Source organism: Bison bison, unplaced genomic scaffold (genome assembly GCF_000754665.1).
Source record: "Bison bison bison isolate TAMUID 2011002044 unplaced genomic scaffold, Bison_UMD1.0 scf7180017864344, whole genome shotgun sequence".
In the NCBI taxonomy this organism is placed as follows: Eukaryota; Metazoa; Chordata; class Mammalia; order Artiodactyla; family Bovidae; genus Bison; species Bison bison.
In genome coordinates this window covers 385,124-404,763 of record NW_011494916.1, presented here as the reverse complement: position 1 = coordinate 404,763, position 19,640 = coordinate 385,124, and the positions used below count along the sequence as shown (strand labels likewise).

The 19,640-nt window shown below is 38.7% G+C and overlaps 1 protein-coding gene across 1 annotated transcript in view; it reads right to left on the bottom strand.

Annotated features, from left to right (window-relative positions):
* Positions 1-19,640, bottom strand: part of BCKDHB (branched chain keto acid dehydrogenase E1, beta polypeptide) — a 270,277-nt gene that overhangs the window by 521 nt on the left and 250,116 nt on the right. The window contains exon 10 of the mRNA XM_010854589.1: positions 1,660-1,806. Within this exon, the coding sequence (XP_010852891.1) occupies positions 1,666-1,806 (141 nt within the window). The 3' untranslated portion in view covers positions 1,660-1,665. The remainder of the gene's footprint in view (positions 1-1,659; positions 1,807-19,640) is intronic.

Here is a 19,640-nt window from a genome sequence, read left to right as displayed (position 1 = left end):
AAAGGTCTACACTTTTTTTTTAGGTTTAAAAAGAAACACATACTCAAATTTAAAATCAGCACCTAAATATTACTTTAAAAATTGCGACAAGGCACAGAGCTGCACGTTATTACCTGGACCGTCCATAATGGATGGTCCACAGAAGGAACAGATGCACATAGAACTGAGGAAGTCCTCCCCCAGACCTGAGCGAGACTGCTGCCGCCAGGTGCGCTCACAGACATTAGGATCAGACACAGTGTCTACCGTCTGCCTCTGCACGGCTGAGAGAATTCCGCGGCATGGAAACTGCTCACCCTACTGACACCTATGACAACATCCTCAGAATGTGTTAGTTGCTGAGTCGTGTCCGACTCTTTGTGACCCCATGGACTGTAGCCTGCCGGGCTTCTCTGTCCTTGGGATTCTCCAGGCAAGAATACTAGAGCGGGTAGCCATTCCCTTCCCCAGGATCCTCAGAATAGAACTACAAAAAAAGGTGGGGATCCCAGTGGCAGAGAAGGCATTATTTTCTCTATATGCCCACATGTAAAGGTATCTCTTTCTCTGGTTTGAGGTGAGCTGATTTACTGCCCACACACAGAATTTAAGAATCATAGTATTTTCTAATCTTAAAATATATGGGCTTTATTATATTAAGCCCATTCTCACTTTTCCTTTCAAAGATCATGGCTCTTCAAAATGTATTAATAATATTATTATTTGGACACCTAGATATTAAAATGTAAAGCATTTAATCCCTAGCTACACATTTTGAACCATTTCAAAAATGCTGCTGCTGCTGCTGCTGCTAAGTCGCTTCAGTCGTGTCCGACTCTGTGCGACCCCTTAGACGGCAGCCCACCAGGCTCCCCCGTCCCTGGGATTCTCCAGGCAAGAACACTGGATGCTAGAGATCAGATAAATCAGTGTATCATTGATAGCATCTTCTGTATTAAAACCCTGAAAACTAACTTAAAAGTTTTTCATTTTTTGCTAGAATAACACTGCTGGAGGGACAGAAAAGCATGACCTAGAAAATCACAATGAATAAATATCATGCATTATCCCCCATTTTAAATCATTCACTAGCCAAGAAAGGTTCTGGAAATGGTAGTGGTCCTGGATTTTTCTCTCTTTTTTTTTTAAGCAACAGTTTCCTTTATACATAATAAATAGGTTTCCTGCTCAACAAACCTATCTTTCAAGAGAATATAAAGGCAAATTTCAGAATGCTATGGATCACACCATATAGTTTAAACAGCTGGGGTCCAAATGAATGGTGCTTAAGGTTATCTTTATATAACAGAAATTACCTCTATTCACAAATGGTTTAAATTGCTGATAAAAATATACAGAAATGATGGTAAAAGTCGGAAAAACGAGGTAAGGTATATTTAGAGTCATGGCAGACGGCAAGTTCATCCCATAATTATTCAATGGTAACATATGAATATATCTGTTTTCTAGAAATCAGATAATGCATATGCTTGATATGTTTCTATTAAATAAAATATAAACATACTATCATAAGTTAATTTTTTTTCCTGAAATCCATACTTTGTTCTGGAAGTTGCCATTTATGAAAAGATAACACAGTGATAACAGCTGTTTCTTGGTCAACCGGACATGAATGTCAGGGGCGCTCACTAGCTTTCTTAAAACACAGGGCAGACTTACCCGTGGTTAATAGTTGATCATTTTTCGAAGGGCATCATAGCACTTCCACTTGTCTGGGATGTAGAACGGTTCAAAAATGTGAGGGAACGGTGTGTCGTACCCACACACCCTTGATATAGGAGCTTCCAGGTTCAGGAAACATTCTTCCTGCAGAAGAATCCAGATGGTTGACTTCAAGAACTTCTTATTCACAGAAATGAAACATTTCGCTTCCAAATACAATGGCATTAAAATAGTTATGTATATTATAATGCGAAAAAAGCAGGTGAAAAAAGGAGGTAACACACAGTATGTTTAGCCTTATCCAAGTTTTACTGAAGATATGTTTTCATATATGTATGTGCATTTTACGCCTACATACATATCTGTTGCTTAAGACAAAATGTGATCATATCTAACAGGTCATTCTACAAATATAAATGTAATGTATGACAAAATCATGACAAATGCTCACAGTAAACTCTGCAGCTTGAAATGAGTGATGGTATGTGTCTTCTCTTGTTTCTTGCATTTTTCAAATTTTATATACCATAAACGTGTTACTTTCATAAGTACGCATGTGTGCTAAGTTGCTTCAATCATGTCCAACTCTTTGTAACCCAGTGGACTGTAGTGCACATCAATAAAAAAGCAAATTAATTAACTTAAAAAATGTAAGATCTCAATCACAGGAAACCTGTAGAAAGTTATCTTCAAGAAAAAAAAATATTCAAGTGACAAATTCAAACTTAAAAATAAAATTTTTAGAGAGTTAAAAAAAACTAAAAAGAGATACATGATTAGACTATTCTTAGGAAAATGAAATTACCATTCCCAGCTATTACCTGAAATCAAACCTTTGGTTTTTATGTATCCACTTTCTACACTGCTTTGTGTCACAAATGCCTTGAAAAGGTCCACATTTTCTTCTATTTCACTAACTGTATTTTTACATTTTCACTTGAGCAGAAAGCTTTGAATGAAGTAGTGCTGATGCGCTGTCCCTATCTCCTGTATATATTTCTTCCAGTGACAAGGGCATCCGGGCAGAAAGGGTCAGCTCCCTTACACTCTCCCTGCACCCCAAAACCACTGCGACTTAAAGCATCAAACACCATCATATGACATTGCTTATATGTGGAATCTAAAAAGAAGTGATACAAATGAACTTACAAAACAGAAAGAGACTCACAGACAGAAATGAACTCATGGTTGCCAGGGAGAAAGGATACTTAAGGACTCTGGGAAGGTTATGTACACACTGGTATATTTAAAATGGAGAAGGAACAAAGCTCTATTGTATAGCACATGGAACTCTGCTCAGCGTTACGTGCCTGCCTAGACGGGAGGGGGTTTGGGGAGAATGGATACATGTATATGTATGGCTGAGTCCCTTTACTGTTCCCCCAAAAGTGTCCCAGCTTGTTAATCGGCTATACCCCAAAACAAAATGTTTTTGGTGTTAAAAAAATAAAAATAAATGTTTTTTAAAAAGCATCAAACAACAAATTGTGTTGGCTTTTCCAACAGAAAATCCTCATCAATAACTTGAGAACGTTGCAGACATAGGGTTTGAAGAATCACCTAAGAAATTCCACTACTAATAAGCTCAAAAGAGATGACACACTGGGTAGACTGCTTCTTGACTGAAATAAGTAATTTTAAAGGGATTTAATTGTCAACTTGGGATTAACTCACTTTATTACTTTAGTTGACATGAGCTGTTTTTCTACTTCCCCTGAATACTACATTCTTCATAAACAAACTATCCACTGGGTACTGCAAAATACAGAAAAGCCAGGGCAAAGCATTTCACTTAAATACCCTTGATTTTACACATGTTATAAAATATTATTCTTTCGAACTAGTTCCCTAGAAAGCTGGTTTATGATAAAATGATGCTCCAGTGTTTGTGAAAACCACTCTTTTTAGCAGAAAGACAAACATCACCAAACTTTTTTTTTTTTTTTCAAATAACAATGCTTCTAATTCTGCAGGATTGTAAGAATCACTCTATAGAAATACATCTACATGTTTTCAGGGGCATAGAAAAAGGTCTGTGAGGTCGCCCTTGAACTGTCAACAGTGGTCACCCTTGGAGGTTAGGAGAGACAAGGAGGGGACAATAGACTCCACGTGTACATTATACGTACTGCTGAAGCTTTTATGACACAGTATTACTTTTGTGGGCTTTCCAGGGGGCACAGTGGTAAAGAATCCACATGCCAAGCAGGAGACACAGGTTTGATCCCTGGGTCAGGAAGATCCCCTGGAGAAGGGAATGGGAATCCACTCCAGTATTCTTGACTGAGAAATCCCATGGACAGAGGTGCCTGGTGGGCTACAGTCCACAGGGTTGCAAAGAGTCGGACACAATTTAGCAACTGAGTGATTACTTTTGTAATTAACTGGCACTGATACAAAAGAGTAAAAAGAAGAATCATTTTATGAGAATAAAAGTTCCCATTTTATGTTACACAAATTTGTGATTTTACACATAGCATTTTCTTAATTTGGAAACAATTACTGTTAGGTATGTGGAATTAAAATGTTATAAAGTACTATATATAAATATATAAGATATAAAAATCACAGAAGGCAGTTCTATTTCCAGTTTTTTAAGGAATCTCCACACTGTTCTCCATAGTGGCTGTACTAGTTTGCATTCCCACCAACAGTGTAAGAGGGTTCCCTTTGATCCAGCAACCCCACTGCTGGGCATACACACTGAGGAAACCAGAAGGGAAAGAGACACGTGTACCCCAATGTTCATCGCAGCACTGTTTATAATAGCCAAGACATGGAAGCAACCTAGATGTCCATCAGCAGATGAATGGATAAGAAAGCTGTGGTACATATACACAATGGAGTATTACTCAGCCATTAAAAAGAATACATTTGAATCAGTTCTAATGAGGTGGATGAAACTGGAGCCTATTATACAGAGTGAAGTAAGCCAGAAGGAAAAACATAAATACAGTATACTAACGCATATATATGGAATTTAGAAAGAGGGTAACAATAACCCGGTGTACGAGACAGCAAAAGAGACACTGATGTATAGAACAGTTTTATGGACTCTGTGGGAGAGGGAGAGGGTGGGAAGATTTGGGAGAATGGCAATGAAACATGTAAAATATCATGTAGGAAACGAGTTGCCAGTCCAGGTTCGATGCACGATGCTGGATGCTTGGGGCTGGTGCACTGGGATGGCCCAGAGGGAGGGTATGGGGAGGGAGGAGGGTTCGGGATGGGGAACACATGTATACCTGTGGCGGATTCATTTTGATATTTGGCAAAACTAATACAATTATGCAAAGTTTAAAAATAAAATAAAAAACAATTAAAAAAAAAAATCACAGAAGGTAATTCAAGAATATATGATTCAGTTTTATAAAGGTGTGTGTGTGTGTGTGTGTGTGCGCTACTCACTTCAGTTGTGTCCAAGTCTTTGTGATGCCATGGACTGTAGCCCACCAGGCTCCTCTGTCCATGGGAGTCTCCAGGCAAGAATACTGGAATGGGTTGCCATGCCCTGTTCCAGGGGATCTTTCCCAATCCAGGGATCAAATCCAAGTCTCTTATATCTCCTGCATTGGCAAGAGGATTCTTTACCACTTTATAAAGATATATCTTAACTGATGGAAACAGTATGAAATTTTAAAGCTTTGCTAACTAAAGTACATTAAAGAGGCAAATCTCTTCTACGGATTTGTGTTAAAACTTTCTTTTAAAGAGACTGGAAATAAGATGTTTGGGTCAAGCTGCTATACAGTTACTTCCCACTGAACTAGTTCACATACAAATGATTTATATGTGACTATATGTTTTTCTGGTCAATGATCAAAATAAGCATTCTTTTTCAAGCTCAGTTTATTTTCCATATTGAAGCTGTACACACATATGCAGAAAAAGAATATTTGAAACTCACTGGCAGATGTGTAGATCAATGGGCCAGATTAATCCCACACAAAGTATATCTCTCTTCATTAAATACATTATGACACCATAACTATAGCAACCATAAGCTCTGAATTTTCAAGATACTCTGCTGCTGCTGCTGCTGCTGCTGCTAAGTCGCTTCAGTCATGTCCAACTCTGTGCGATCCCATAGATAGCAGCCCACCAGGCTCTCCGTCCCCAGGATTCTCCAGGCAAGAACATTGGAGTGGGTTGCCATTTCCTTCTCCAATGCATGAAAGTGAAAAGTGAAAGTGAAGTCGCTCAGTCGTGTCCGACTCCTAGCGACCCCATGGACTGCAGCCTACCAGGCTCCTCTGTCCATGGGATTTTCCAGGCAAGAGTACTGGAGTGGGGTGCCATTGCCTTCTCCGCAAGATACTCTAGATTCATCATATTCTTCTTTTCCATAAGTACACTCATACTTTTCAAACTGTAATGATTTTTTTATTCCAAAATAGTAATCCACATAATGTTAGGAATGAATAACTCCCTAACTCGCGGGGCTGTCGAGAGGATTACAGGTCGTTTCCATCGCTGGGGCTGAGATGAGAAGTACCAGTTTCTGGTCTCTCTTCCTGGAGAGCCTGTATGTGGACTGGCTCAACTGACACGGAACAATGACAGATGGGATGGTGAGGTTCCAAAGCAGATCACAGTGGAACAGGTAACCAGGGGCAACAGGAGAGAGCCCAGGCAGGTGCCAAGAGAAACTTTCCTCCAGCTAGTCACGATCCAAAGTTTCACCTTGGATCCAGTGAAAAGGACGAAAGCAAGCCCTAATGTTATCAGGCAGTTAACACGTGCATATGCTGTGCTTGTGGGATGTGCTTTCACGTAAATACTCAGATGCTTTGAGAAAAACAGACATTTCTTCCAGAAGACCCTTGCATGAAACTCCAGTACATGGTATTTACTTCTGAATATGTCTTTCTGTAAGTATGAAAATTTTCTTTCCAAAGTACGTTAACCATAACAATGGTAACAAGTACTTCTGATGTAAATGAGTTCTATCTTATCTCATTTAAACATTTCAACAAACCTATGAGGTAGGTGTGATATTCCATTTCACAGATGAGCAAACCAGGTGAAGGAACTTGCCCAAGGTTGAAGAGCTACATTCAGAGCCAAGACAGGATTCAAACCTGACTACCTTCATTCTGCAAATTTTGAGGCACAACTACTGAGAACAGCAACAACAGGAAAACAAATAAATGAATAAACAGGAGGCAGGCTGGGATTAAAGTTTCACAAGAGAGCCTTAAGAGGGTTAAATTGAGTCTAAGAAACTTGTCTCATACATAAAGGAAGGCAGAGGTTAAGACACGTGAAAAAGCTAACTAAGCATGACGGTAACACACGCAGCAAAAAACGCACGGTCCTGGGCATCAGGAAACTCCTAGGCTATCCTAAATGATTTTAAAAAGCATAACTCAAATTGTTTACATACTAGCCATCTGGGTTGCTATGCATGTTATAACCAGAAAAGGAAGCAAAGCATGTGAAATAACAGTTTCAAATCATAAAAGTCGTAGCTGCAGGCAAGGGCATTTATCTGCCTATCTTCTGTATCAAAACAAAATAAAAATTTAAGTATTTCTGCAGAAATTGCAGAGGACAGAGATTCTGTAAATTTTTAAGGCAAATAAAAATTAATAAAATAGGATTCATGGTTGTCTTAAGATAAAATATTGATAGGTTTTAAAAATTAAATGTACTGAATTGTAACTATATTAATACTGCATTGCATCTTTGCAAGTTGCTAAGAGAGTAGATCTTAATAGTCCTCATCACACAAAAAATTGAGTATTGCATTTATTCATATATTTTTCATAAATATAACACAGGTTACATGTTATTATATGTGCATGTAAATACATTTATGTTACGGCTTTCATGGGATCGCTCAAAATGTCTCAACGTTAACCTCACTTCCCCATGAAAGTTTTATGGACACCCAGCCATAAACTCTCCTGTCACCGTATCACAGCGGTTACATCACTGAAATCAGTCTCAGGCATTCCGCACTGTAGCTGTGGTCACTCCCAACAAATCTTTTTGTTGTTTTCATGGCAAGGCTATACAATATAATTGATACAGCATGTAATTTGGAACTCTATCTGAAGGGAATCTTTGTTCTACTAGGATTTAATCTTTCTAATGCTCTGTTTACTCAACAGCAAAAGTATTAAAAATTCTGTGCCTGTTGTGTTTATACTCTGCTGTTACCTTGCCTCTTGGCCTCCCTAGCTTGGGCCGCAGCCCATGAGAAGTACCTGCTCTGCATGCCTGACTCAGCACAGTGCTCAATAATTGTAGTGGTTTGTTGCTTTTTTCCTCCTTCTAGTTTTACTGAGATATGATAGACATACAGCACTGTGTAAGTTTAAGGTGTACTGCATAGTGATTTGACTTAGGTACATCATGAAATGATTATCCCAGTCAGTTTAATGAATATCCATCATCTCATCTAGACACAAATTTGACAAAATAGGAAAAAAAAACTTTTCCTTGTGAGAGAACTCTTCGGATTAATTCTTAACAGCATTCATGTATAACAAACAGCAGTGTTGTTTATAGTTGCATTTATCATGTTGGTCATGGCATCCCTAGTACTTAATTATTTTAAAACTGGAAGTTTGTGTCTTCTGACCATCTTCATTCAATTCTCCCACCGCCCCATCCTCCTGCCCCTGGTAACCACAAATCTGATCTCTTTTTCTGTAAGTTTGTTTTTGAAGTACAATTGACCTAATAATTGCTAGGTTTTGTTCTCCTCTTAAAAATTTTCGAGTGATAATAAACACAAGGTATCAGAAATAGCTCAAATCATCATTGAAGATAAAGAGTCGGGTACACAGAACCGTCAAACAGATTGAGATGTAATATCCATCATAGCTCAGTGACCGATAGCTACCATTTATTGGACACTTACTAAGCCTTAAAAAATGTAAGAAAATACCAAAACAAGTTTCAGTGCTCTATGAGGAAGGAGGGTGGGGACCACTGAGGTTACTGAAGGAACCAGGCTGCACCCAGTGAAAGACGGGATCTGGTGCTGCCCCCTGGTGGGGAGCAGGGAACCTACACCCTTCAGTTCCTGGGCCTAGGAGGACAGATTAAGCGTGGCCAGATGACGGGTTAAGTCAGAAACTCTGGAAATGGTTGAAAAATCCCCCCGCACCCCGCAAAAGAACGTAATTTCCAAGCATTACTGTAGAAAAGCAGCCTGTCAGTCAGGTACTGGAAGGTTCCATGTGAAAATGTGCCCAACAGATAAAGTGAATGTAATCAAGGCACAAACACTTTAAAAAACAGTCAAGAATAAAGACCGTATAATATCATTTGATTTATTTTTAAAGCAATCGTTTGGCTTTCCGTTTTTTTAATTCAAGGCAATTTCAGACTCACATTTCTTTCTAAGAGCAACCTTGGAATAATTTTTATTCAGTCCTTCTAATGACAGAAAGCTGGATATGGCCCACTGTGTAAGACTACAAAGTATCTTGAGCCAGAAAGTTGTGAAGTTCAAAGTGTGATAAGAAAAATTTAGGTCTTGCATACATGTTTCTACTTTCTTACAGCTGATTACAGAATGAAGAGTTCCTTTCACTTTCCTGAAAAACTATTCAATTAATTTTCCTAAACATTTAATGGAAAGGTAGACATGCAGGTCACTGCAATGAGAAACATATCCAAGTCAAAGTACACTGCCTACAGGGTTATCTCATAAACCTGGATATTATGTTCTTCCTTGGAACAATGAGAAGCAGTATTCCACAATTTAATGTCAAGCAACCATTGACAAAATTGATTTTTAAATGACTTTAAGGTCCAGGTTACACCACATAAACATTTTGTCACCACAACACATTTAAACAAGGAGAACATATTTTGTTTCTAAGAGAAGGTTGGGGTGAGGGTAAAATAAGCTATACATGTGAAAAGTACTGAACAAGACATATAGATCATAGAGTTATCATTTCTTCTTCAGGGGAAAACGTTAAGAAATAGCTTTAAGTGTTTTGTGAAGTTTAAAACCTAAATTCCAATACCATTTAATCCCTGTTAGTTTAATTATTAGCAATAATGTTTATGTGATGTAACCTGGACCTTAAAGTCATTTAAAAATCAGTTTTCTCAATAGTTACTTGAAATTAAATTAAGGATACTTTCTTCTAAATGCAATACATTGTCTAGGGATCATAATGAGCAGCACAAGAGTTAAACTAAAAAAAATATGAGAAAAACTAAATTAGTATACCAAAATGAGACATATTTGATAGTTTGGAAGTCCATGAACTTAGAGACTTACGTGTTGACTTTAGGTTGATTAGTTATTTATGTAAGGTGAGACATCACCTGGCTTCCAAATACTATCAGAGAATATTTGTTATTAATACATGTAGATTTAATCTACCATGAAAATATGCCCATAGTCAAGACAGTTTCAGCAGCAGAGAAAAAAATGATGCTGGAGTCTTGAATGACAAATGAGTCACAGAAACCTGTGAAGGTACTATGCCAGCGACTGCAAGTTAATTTCACTCCTGGATTAAATAAATACAACTTTACTAACGCAAAATGAAGTAGGTTTCATTTAAGTTAATGGTTTAAACAGAAAGTATCACATTTTTAAAACGGAGCTTAAAATATACATTTTACGTCTATACCAATTTTCTGTACAGACTTATGAAATAGACCTGTGAAATTTATTCTTCACAGACAGCAGAGTCCCTAATCTACCTCCAAACTAACAGGATGCTTCCCATTAATACAGCTTTTTATTTTACTTTTCTAATACTACTCACATGAGATGCATTCAACAAACACTGGTTGATATGATGTCTCTCACTTTTAAAACACAGTTGAACCAATATAACTAAATAAGACAGTATATGAATAATATAATTTCATCCAGATTTCTATAGCACCTAAAACATTACACTCAATCCCAATTATTTCAGCAAAGCTTTCATTTAAAATCACAACCTTGACTATATTAAAAGCTAAGATCTCTATTAACTTTATTAGAACACCTTCAATGTCTGCTGACTTTAATAATAACAAAGAATGGAACTGAATTCTAAATTAGGATATTCACTGAAATTCAAACTCCATTTTTCAAATGGAAGCTTCTTTTCTGAAGTTAGACAGAAATATAATTTCTGATTTAAACTGGATACAGTCTAGCTACCTAATACAAGGTTGAATGATATTAAGATATATATAGAAATGATTCATGGTTCAAATTCAATAGCTCTATTAGAATATAAAAATGTTAATATAAAGTTATCTATGAATCTCAGTGCATTAACTCTATATTATTGTAGAAACTGAGGTAGAGCAAATTTTAAAATAAAAATTTAACATTAAAATCAATAATTTGTTATATAATAGAAACTGCCTTTTTTCCCTCCAAATGATACTTTTGTAAATTTCACTATTTTAAAATAGAAAAGAAGTGAAAGCAAGTGAAAACTTTCTATAATTTATAATCTTATCTGAATTTGCTTTTTAAAAAAGTACACAGTGCTCATTTTGGCCCAGGGACTATACCAAATATTTCACAAATATTGTCCTTTTAATCTTTCATAAACACTAAATTAGCAATCACAAAGGTAAAACTTGGCATCCCATCCAAACCACTTTGGTTTGGTTCTGTTTTCAAACTTTCCCCCAGATATACTCTTAAGCTATGACCTGAAGCAGCCTCACCATTTATAATAATTTCTTCATTAAATCTTCCTGCAACACAGTCTATTGATTTGCTGCAATCCATCTTCAATGATGTTCTGAGGTTTAAAAAGTTAGAAGTCTAAATTCTTTTGAGATATACTATGGGCAAATTCGGACATTTACTATGTACTGTGGCTACACCGCTTTTGTTAAAACACTTTACATTCAATAGAGAGAGGGAAAAAAAAAAGGCAATGCTCTCAAGTTTCCACAGACGCTAAAGCTTCTCAAATTTTATAGTTCAAAATTCTTCCTATAGAAGAAAGCATCCACACAGCAGCAAAGTTTGAAAGTGGAATTTCCCTAGAATGTGAATGCATAATGATAAACATAAGCGACTAGCAGCACTGGGTCGTCTCATGAACAAATCGTCCTCTGTAAGGTAGGACTTTTGCTTTGCTTGGCACTAGGAAATTTAAATTACTCTTGTAAAGCAACTTTTGATGATCCTACAAAGCGTTCAATTTTTCTGCTTGTTTTGCAACAAAATTCTTTGTATAGCATTCTCACTCCACCAAATGGTGCTCGGCAGGCAGAAATCAATTCTGGCTAAAGTGACCTGATGATTCTTTTGTTTCGTGACGTAGAAAATATATTCTTTTCAAATCTGGGGGATCGAACCTGCACTCAGAAAATTTCTAGTAGGACCTGTCAGTGTCCCAATTTTGCAACCTGTTTTTTAAGTTTCAACACTAATTATAAAATGAAACTACTAAAATAGAGTGATTTCTGCCTATTTGACACCATCTTTCTAAAAGGTTTAAGAAGCTGGATTTAAAATAAAAAGGAGAGGTTCTAAAATATTTGCTATCTTACAAATGATACTCCTGTTATAATGCGTTCTTCTTTACTGCTTTTTCTTATTCTTCGTGTTAAATTTCTAGTTTATGTTTTAGTTTATGTTTAAAAGAATGCTAAAACAACTTGCTAAATGCAAATACAAAGTTAAGGAAAAGGGGAAAATCAACTTTATCTACATAATGCCAAAAGAGATGTGTCAATGTTTCCACTGAAATTAAACCTACTTTTTTTTTAAAGTTAATCTTAGGTGTCATAGCAACACAGCCTTTAAGGTTGGTTTTGCTGAATGAATAAATCAGAGCAAGTTATTTTTCAGCAGTTTAATTCTGTTCACCAGATCACTGCGATTTTAATAAGAAAAGCACAGAAACAAATGTTTTAGGCTACCATCAATTATTAGGGAGATTTTTTCCCCAAACTTGTTAATTGGAGCCCAGTTGTAGTAACATTCTCAAGCTTTGAGTAATTGAATAAATTAACCAAGCAAACAAGTTTTGGGAAGGAGTCTCTGACCTGAGTAAAGAAAAAGGCTTGTAAGAGCGCTCATTATTGATATGCAGATAACTTTTGCCAACTGATGAGTTTAATCTACTCATAAAGTAAATCTAGCTGTTGTAATTATGGTCTGCAACCAATAAAAACATCATACAGAATCCAAAATACATTTTCCTATTTACTGTGTTTACATATGTATGTTTCTACCTTTAAAGTTGGTTAATATTTCTCACAAAGACGTTTTCCTGGTTGAAAGTCTATGTATTTGCATACAGTTAGAATTTCAAGAATCCAGAGCTATTTGAGAATTAGGGGGATAATACACATGCCCTCCTTTTCTACTTCAAATTTTGTATAAACTGTATGCTGATTCTCACAAAACCTGTATTGCATGCTCAGAGTGGATAAATTTCTAATGAGCCTGATTAAACCACAGATAGCACAGTGAAAGGTAGTTAGTAGCGGAGACCTGCTTCTGGTTACTTTTAGAGTTAAGCACAAAAATTTAATATTAGAAATGCCCAGAGACACTGTTCACTAATGCATTTTTGATGAACTACATTTATACATTTCCTATAAATGGGTGATATTCACATATTTTATCTGGAATATAACCAGAGCATTTACGTGCTATGTTTTAATCTCCTTATTTGAATCTGAGCTGTATAAAACTTCAGTCAGGTCCCTCAACTAGGCACCACGCTAAAACACACAGCATTGATCCCCCAAAGAGATCACAGGAGAGTCCCTATTTGTCACATAGCACAGGTAACAATGCACGCAAGCCCACACAGACACAAACAGATAATTTTATCTTTAGTCAACACATGATGGATATCCTAAGAAGCAACACGGAGGCCACAGGGAAGAAATGTTGTTTGTCGACATGTCCTCTCTGTCAGGAAAAGGAGCATGTAACGTGTGGGCAGAGCATGGAAAAAGCCAGAGATTTACAAAATAGAAACCAAGAGATAGTCTTTAATAATAAACAAGTGTAATTATGTAATCCTTTCAACAATCTAGGTGGCAGTAGCAAGTGAGGCGCTAAGGCTGGCGAAGGTTAAGTGAGGTAAATGAGGTCACGTAAGTGCATGTAAGCTCTGGTGGTATCTGAACCAGCTGGCGTGCTTACCCTTGGGTGCAGCTGCAAAAGACTTTAAAAGTGGGCGAGAGAGTCTTGCTTGGATACAAGGAAAATGTGTAGCCAGTGCTACCATTATACCTGGGAAACAGAAACTGGTGGCACTGTCGGCTTGTTTATGTCAAATCTGATCAAGATTTTTTTTTTCAATTTTAATAAAAAGCTTAGCAGTTTAGGGCCTTTGTCGGGGTGGGGGGTGATGTGAAATAGATGGATCTCTTAGAGTTACAGAAAGACAAGCTCAGATGTATGTTTTGAATGTTTTAGAGTCTCACGGGGCAGTGGGGACCAGACTGGAACTTGTTTCTAGTTAATTGTCAGCAGCTTGCTTGAGTTTAGGGCACAAGCTGCCACTTTGGGGTTCTGAAGCTGATCCTACATTCTTAGGAAAAACTGAATGTTCAGTCCACGGTAGGCTATACGTCTAAAGTTTCTTCTTCCAAAAGTTCCAAAAAATACACGTATCATTAAAGTGCTTCACCAGGAAATTAAATTTGCTTGCTTTCATTTATTTCCTTATCGCTGACAGCGTCTAGATGAACTTAAGGTAACTAAGTCATTGGATAAAGAATGCGACGGCTTCTTGATAGATTGCAAAAACTGTTTCAGTAAACATCGGCTACAAATTGTATCCTAGACTTAAGCTGGAATATGAAATGTAATCCTCTCCTCACAGTAAATACTTATGGCTCTTCTCCACGATTAAGTCACTTTGTACAACTCTAAAACTACAGAAGAAAATTTCTGGAGCATTTAAAGAAATGTCTGTTGAGAAGAAAAGTAAAACTCTTTTCCTCTGGTGAAAACAACAGACCAGACTTTGCAATGAAGTTCATCTTCAAGTTAAAATGCAAATGTAAATGTGGTATGGGGTCTGCCAGCTTCAATTAGTGGTAATTGGCACAGTCTACATAGCTGGCCCTGGATGTTGATTAAATAGCCGGGAGCGCTCACTCTAGGTGTAAAGCTTGTCATACACACATAATACGTGTCCTCAAGTAGAGCTGGCCGTGCGCAGAGGGGTCCATCTCCTGTGTGGAAGCGGAGAGGTCCCCGTGGTCTGAGGCAAGCAATTTGGGCATCCCTGGGAAAGTATCGCTTTGACAGCTGGATTAAAACATGATTTATGTAGAGAATATATCTGGGTTATGCTACATTAGAACGTCATCGTTTTCAATTAGTGCGCTTCTATGCGACCTTGCAAATCACCAACCCACAAGGATTTTCCTTAGGTTTCCTCAAATGCTAATGATGTAGCAAATCTAATTAAGTTCGTATGATTCACTTCAGCAGTAGGTATTTCAGGGACTCCGGAATTGCCAAAAGGAAATCTGAAGCGTCTATTCTTGCTCCAAAACAATCATGCCGCGCGCCAAACTGATAACCGTTAAACACAGCTGCAGAGCAAATGTGGTGGGGTTTTGGTCCTGTAAATATAGTGTTCACACATCAATCTGCCCTGCGAGCAATTTCGGAGGCAGACCCAACGATTGCTGGTTTCTGTTACAGTTATATGAGGATTATATGCGAGTATTAAGTCACTTGTTTCGCCCAGGACAGCTTGGGCAGATTGCGACATGCCGAGAGTTTCTTCTACCTGAGAACACTCACAGAAACGCCAGAAACCCCAAATATTGATAAAAGCATCTGATCAGCATCTTGCTGAAATGGCTTTCCAGCTCTGTAGCTCACGTGAAAAAGAAGAAAGGTGGCTTTGGGTGTTTGAGAGCCTGTTTAGGGAATAAAGAACATGCAATAGATTGAAGTTCATTCCTGAAGGAAATCCCATATCCTGTGTTTGTTATAAATGTTTTTTTTTTTAAAAAAAAGGTTTTTAAAAGAACACTTGCTTCTTAAAAGTTAACATGGGTAAAACACAAGAAGCAAAACAACGAAGTCTTCCTTCCTCACAAGCGGTTTACACTTTGATGTGTCCTTCTGGGTCTCGTTTGTGCATTCACACAACTAATAAATGCTTTTCTTTTTAACACAGTAAGTGTGCAACACAGACCTATGGACACATCTGAGCTACAGAAATTCAACTCTTTTTATTTCAGTAATGCAATTTCCATGAAAGGAAATTCTTTTCAGAGGGGCTGTCTCCAAACTGGGTGGGATGCCGGAAGTGTTAAGGCCATGACCACACTCCCTCCAGAGGCTGTTCGATTGCTATGGCAACCACTCTGATCCTATCAATAAGCAACAGCCCTGAACACTAATATTCTGAAAAAACAAACACACACACGCACACAGTTTCCTTTTCTGTGGCGATAACAACAAGAACTAGTTTCGAGTCTGAAATGACCACTCTTGATGCTAAAACAGTATCTTCTTTGCTGACTGAATTATTTCCCCAGAATGCAGCTTTGTAAATAAATGCAAAAAATAGTGAAGTCAGCCATTACATTCCAGTTCCATTTTAAAACATGGTCAAATCTATGGCATAAGTAATCTCAGCATGTTACAGCTGGAGTGGGTTATGTGTGGAGGTCTAGGCAGGAGAAGAAAATCAGATTTCCAGACCGCATATGCCGTGTCAAAAGCAACACTGGGAGCAAGAAAGCAACACAGGCTTCCAAGCAGCTCTTGGAAGTTTCGGAGAAGAAGCACACACTTCATCAGTTCTGTTTCTTATCTGTGGTTGTCTCCAGACACACAATTATTACGGTGCAAGGTAATTACCTAAATTGATCACATTTATGAAGTTACATGCAACCCACTCCTATGTAAGGAGATAATTATTTATCTTCAAGGGCTCAAGCATCATAGCTAAATCTTTAAAATGTGAATCCTTTTATGCTGGCAAAACCACCACCGCAAAGCACCCTGAATGCTGGTTTTTACAGCCCACAGTCACAGAGGTACAACGTGTGACACAGAGTAGGCATCTGTAAATATCGGCTAATCCAACCATCCCAGTTTTTACTTCTGTTCTGTCTCACTCTGGGGTGTCAAGAAGCCTAGTCACAGAAGAGGCAGAAAAATCAACAAGACAGTAAGTGGGGTGTGGAGATTTTCACTCAGCGATTCAAACGGAACCTTCTTACTCACCCACCAGATGCCACACTGCTGCCACTGAAACTGGGTCCCTCCCTAGGTTTGAAGTTTTTCCTGGCTCCCCAGAGCTTATTCTTCTTTACCCTCATTTCCCTTCCAGCCCGGTGCAGACATACACAGGCCCACCACCATTCCAAAACTTTTTTTTTTCCTTTTGCCCAAGTTGCATGGCATGAGGGATACAAGCTCTTAATTCCCTGACTAGGGATCGAACCCACGTCTCCTGCAGTGGAAGCTCAGCACCCTAACCACTGGGCCATCAGGGAAGTCCCCAAACTGACTACTTTATAACAACTATCCCTTGCTATCATCACACAGATCACTTTTCAAATTCAGTTCAAGTACCGATTTTCAAGGAGCTTTGGGGACTTTGATATTGATTTTTTTTTTTAATTCATGCATTTGGACTTCTCTGGTGGTCCAGTGCTTAAAATCCATCTGCCAATGCAGGGGACATGGGTTCAATCCCTGGTCCAGGAACTAGAATCTCACAAGCCGTGGGGCAAGTAGGCCCATGCATCACAACTAGAGCCCCTGTGCCTAGAATCCAAGCTCTGCAACAAAAGAAGCTGCTGCAATGAAAGCCTATGCATCACAGCTAGAGAGTGACCCCAGCCCACCACAATGAGAGAATGCCTGCATGCAGCAAGACTGCATAGCCAAAGAAATTTGTTTAATTAATGTATTCCATCATTCATCAATCAAACATTTCAGAGCCTACCTCCAGAGAGTTTTGGGTTCCAGTGGGATAAATAGGTATGAGGAAGAGTTAGGAAAGGAGCAGGCACAGTGGTAAAGAATCCACCTGCTAATGCAGGAGACACAGGTTCGATCCCAGATCCAGGAAGATCCCACATGCTGCGGGGCAACTAAGCCCGTGCACCACAAAAACTGAGCCTGAGCACTTGAGCCTGGGAGCCTCAACTACCGAAGGCTCCATGCCTAGAGCTGGTGCCCCGCAGCAGAAGAAGCCACTGCAATGAGAAGCCCACACACCCCAACTAGAGAGTAGCCCCTGCTCGCTGCAACTAGAGAAAAGCCCAGTCAGCAATGAAGATCCAGGATGGCTAAAAATAAATTAATTAATTAAAAAAAAAAAAAAAGAAAGGGAGCAGGCAGAGGTCTGTAACAGTTAGCAAGCTGCATGTGCTCAGGGAGGGGTTTCCTAAGGGGGCCACATTTGAAAACCATGAGGAACCAGGAGCAGCCCCACCAGCTCACAAAACAGGAATGGGGAGAGTCCACACCCAAAGACAGACGACAGAGCAATGAGAAGGGAAGGGGGCCAGATGGTCAGATGGCCAACAGACCGGCCCTGGCAGGAAGACAGTGACAGGCGGTTCTGATAGCTTTTATCTCCGTATTCTTCAGAGAACATACTAGAGCAGCTATGGAGACAGAGTCTTCAGGTAAACTCAGGGTTCGTTTATAGGAAGTCAGAAGTATCATTAGAGATGAATGCTCAAGCTGCCAATGATGTGAGACACAGAGTAAGACAGGAATGAGGGCAGTGAGTACACAGCAGGATCAGGTCATTTCTTGTGTGTAATTTGGAGGAAACTATCATTTCATTCGCTAAGAAGACTCTTTAAGGATCTACACAGAAACGCTCACTCCTGAGGAAGTCTGGAAAGTAAAAACCAAAGATTTTAAAATTGAAAATATTTGACTAGAGTTTGCGGCTACATGGAACCCCATCTTGGCTAGGATTCAAATATCTTTTCTAGTGACACATTTATTACCATATCCAGTACTCCATTACCACTCCAGTACTCTTGCCTGGGAAATCCCATGGACGGAGGAGCCTGGACAGAGGAGGCTACAGTCCATGAGGTCGCGAAGAGTTGGACACAACTTAGCGACTTCACTTTCACTTTTCACTTTCATGCACTGGAGAAGGAAATGGCAACCCACTCCAGTGTTCTTGCCTGGAGAATACCAGGGACGGGGGAGCCTGGTGGGCTGCCGTCTATGGGGTCGCACAGAACTGGACACGACTGATGTGACTTAGCAGCAGCAGCCAGTGCCTTAATGATAATATCAATTTCCCATTTATTCACCCTACTGACTTCCTCTCCCGGTCTCTTATCTCTACATCTCTCCCAGCGGCTTTTTATGATTACGTATTATAAAGAAAAAAGACTCCAAATTGAGTAACCTAGCAACGTGTACAGAGATCATATTTTAGAAACGTTTTATCTACTGTTCCTTTGGCAAGAGAAGAAGAAATCCACTGCAGATAGAAACAGATTTTCATATGCTTTATCCGGGGGCAGTGGAGAGAAATCTTTCCCCCTTAACACATTCGCCCTCACAACCCGGACTTTTTCTGTGACCAAAGCTGATTATAATATAACAAATTCTGAGCTAGTCCCAAAATAATTTCATGACCTAGCAACTTAAGATGTTAATAATTGTGGGGTAATCTAAAAATGAAGGTGAAATATGACTAGAAAGTTTTCTAGGTACACATTACCCAATGTTTAGAAGGGTATATTTTTGCTTAGGGTTTATTTTATTTCTGATTGAAAATTCTGATTGTTTGAAAATTCTATTATTTGGGACCTCTTAGAAAATTAAATTCTAATTAGCTATCTTTTTGTGTTGTGAAAAAAACATTCTCTGACAACAAAACATCTTGACTTCTTTGGGTTTCAGATTAATACTGTTCTAGAGAGTAGAAGTGGAGAAGGCAATTCCACCCAGTACTCTTGCCTGGAAAATCCCATGGACGGAGGAGCCTGGTAGGCTGCAGTCCATGGGGTCGCTGAGGGTTGGACATGACTAAGCGACTTCACTTTCACTTTTC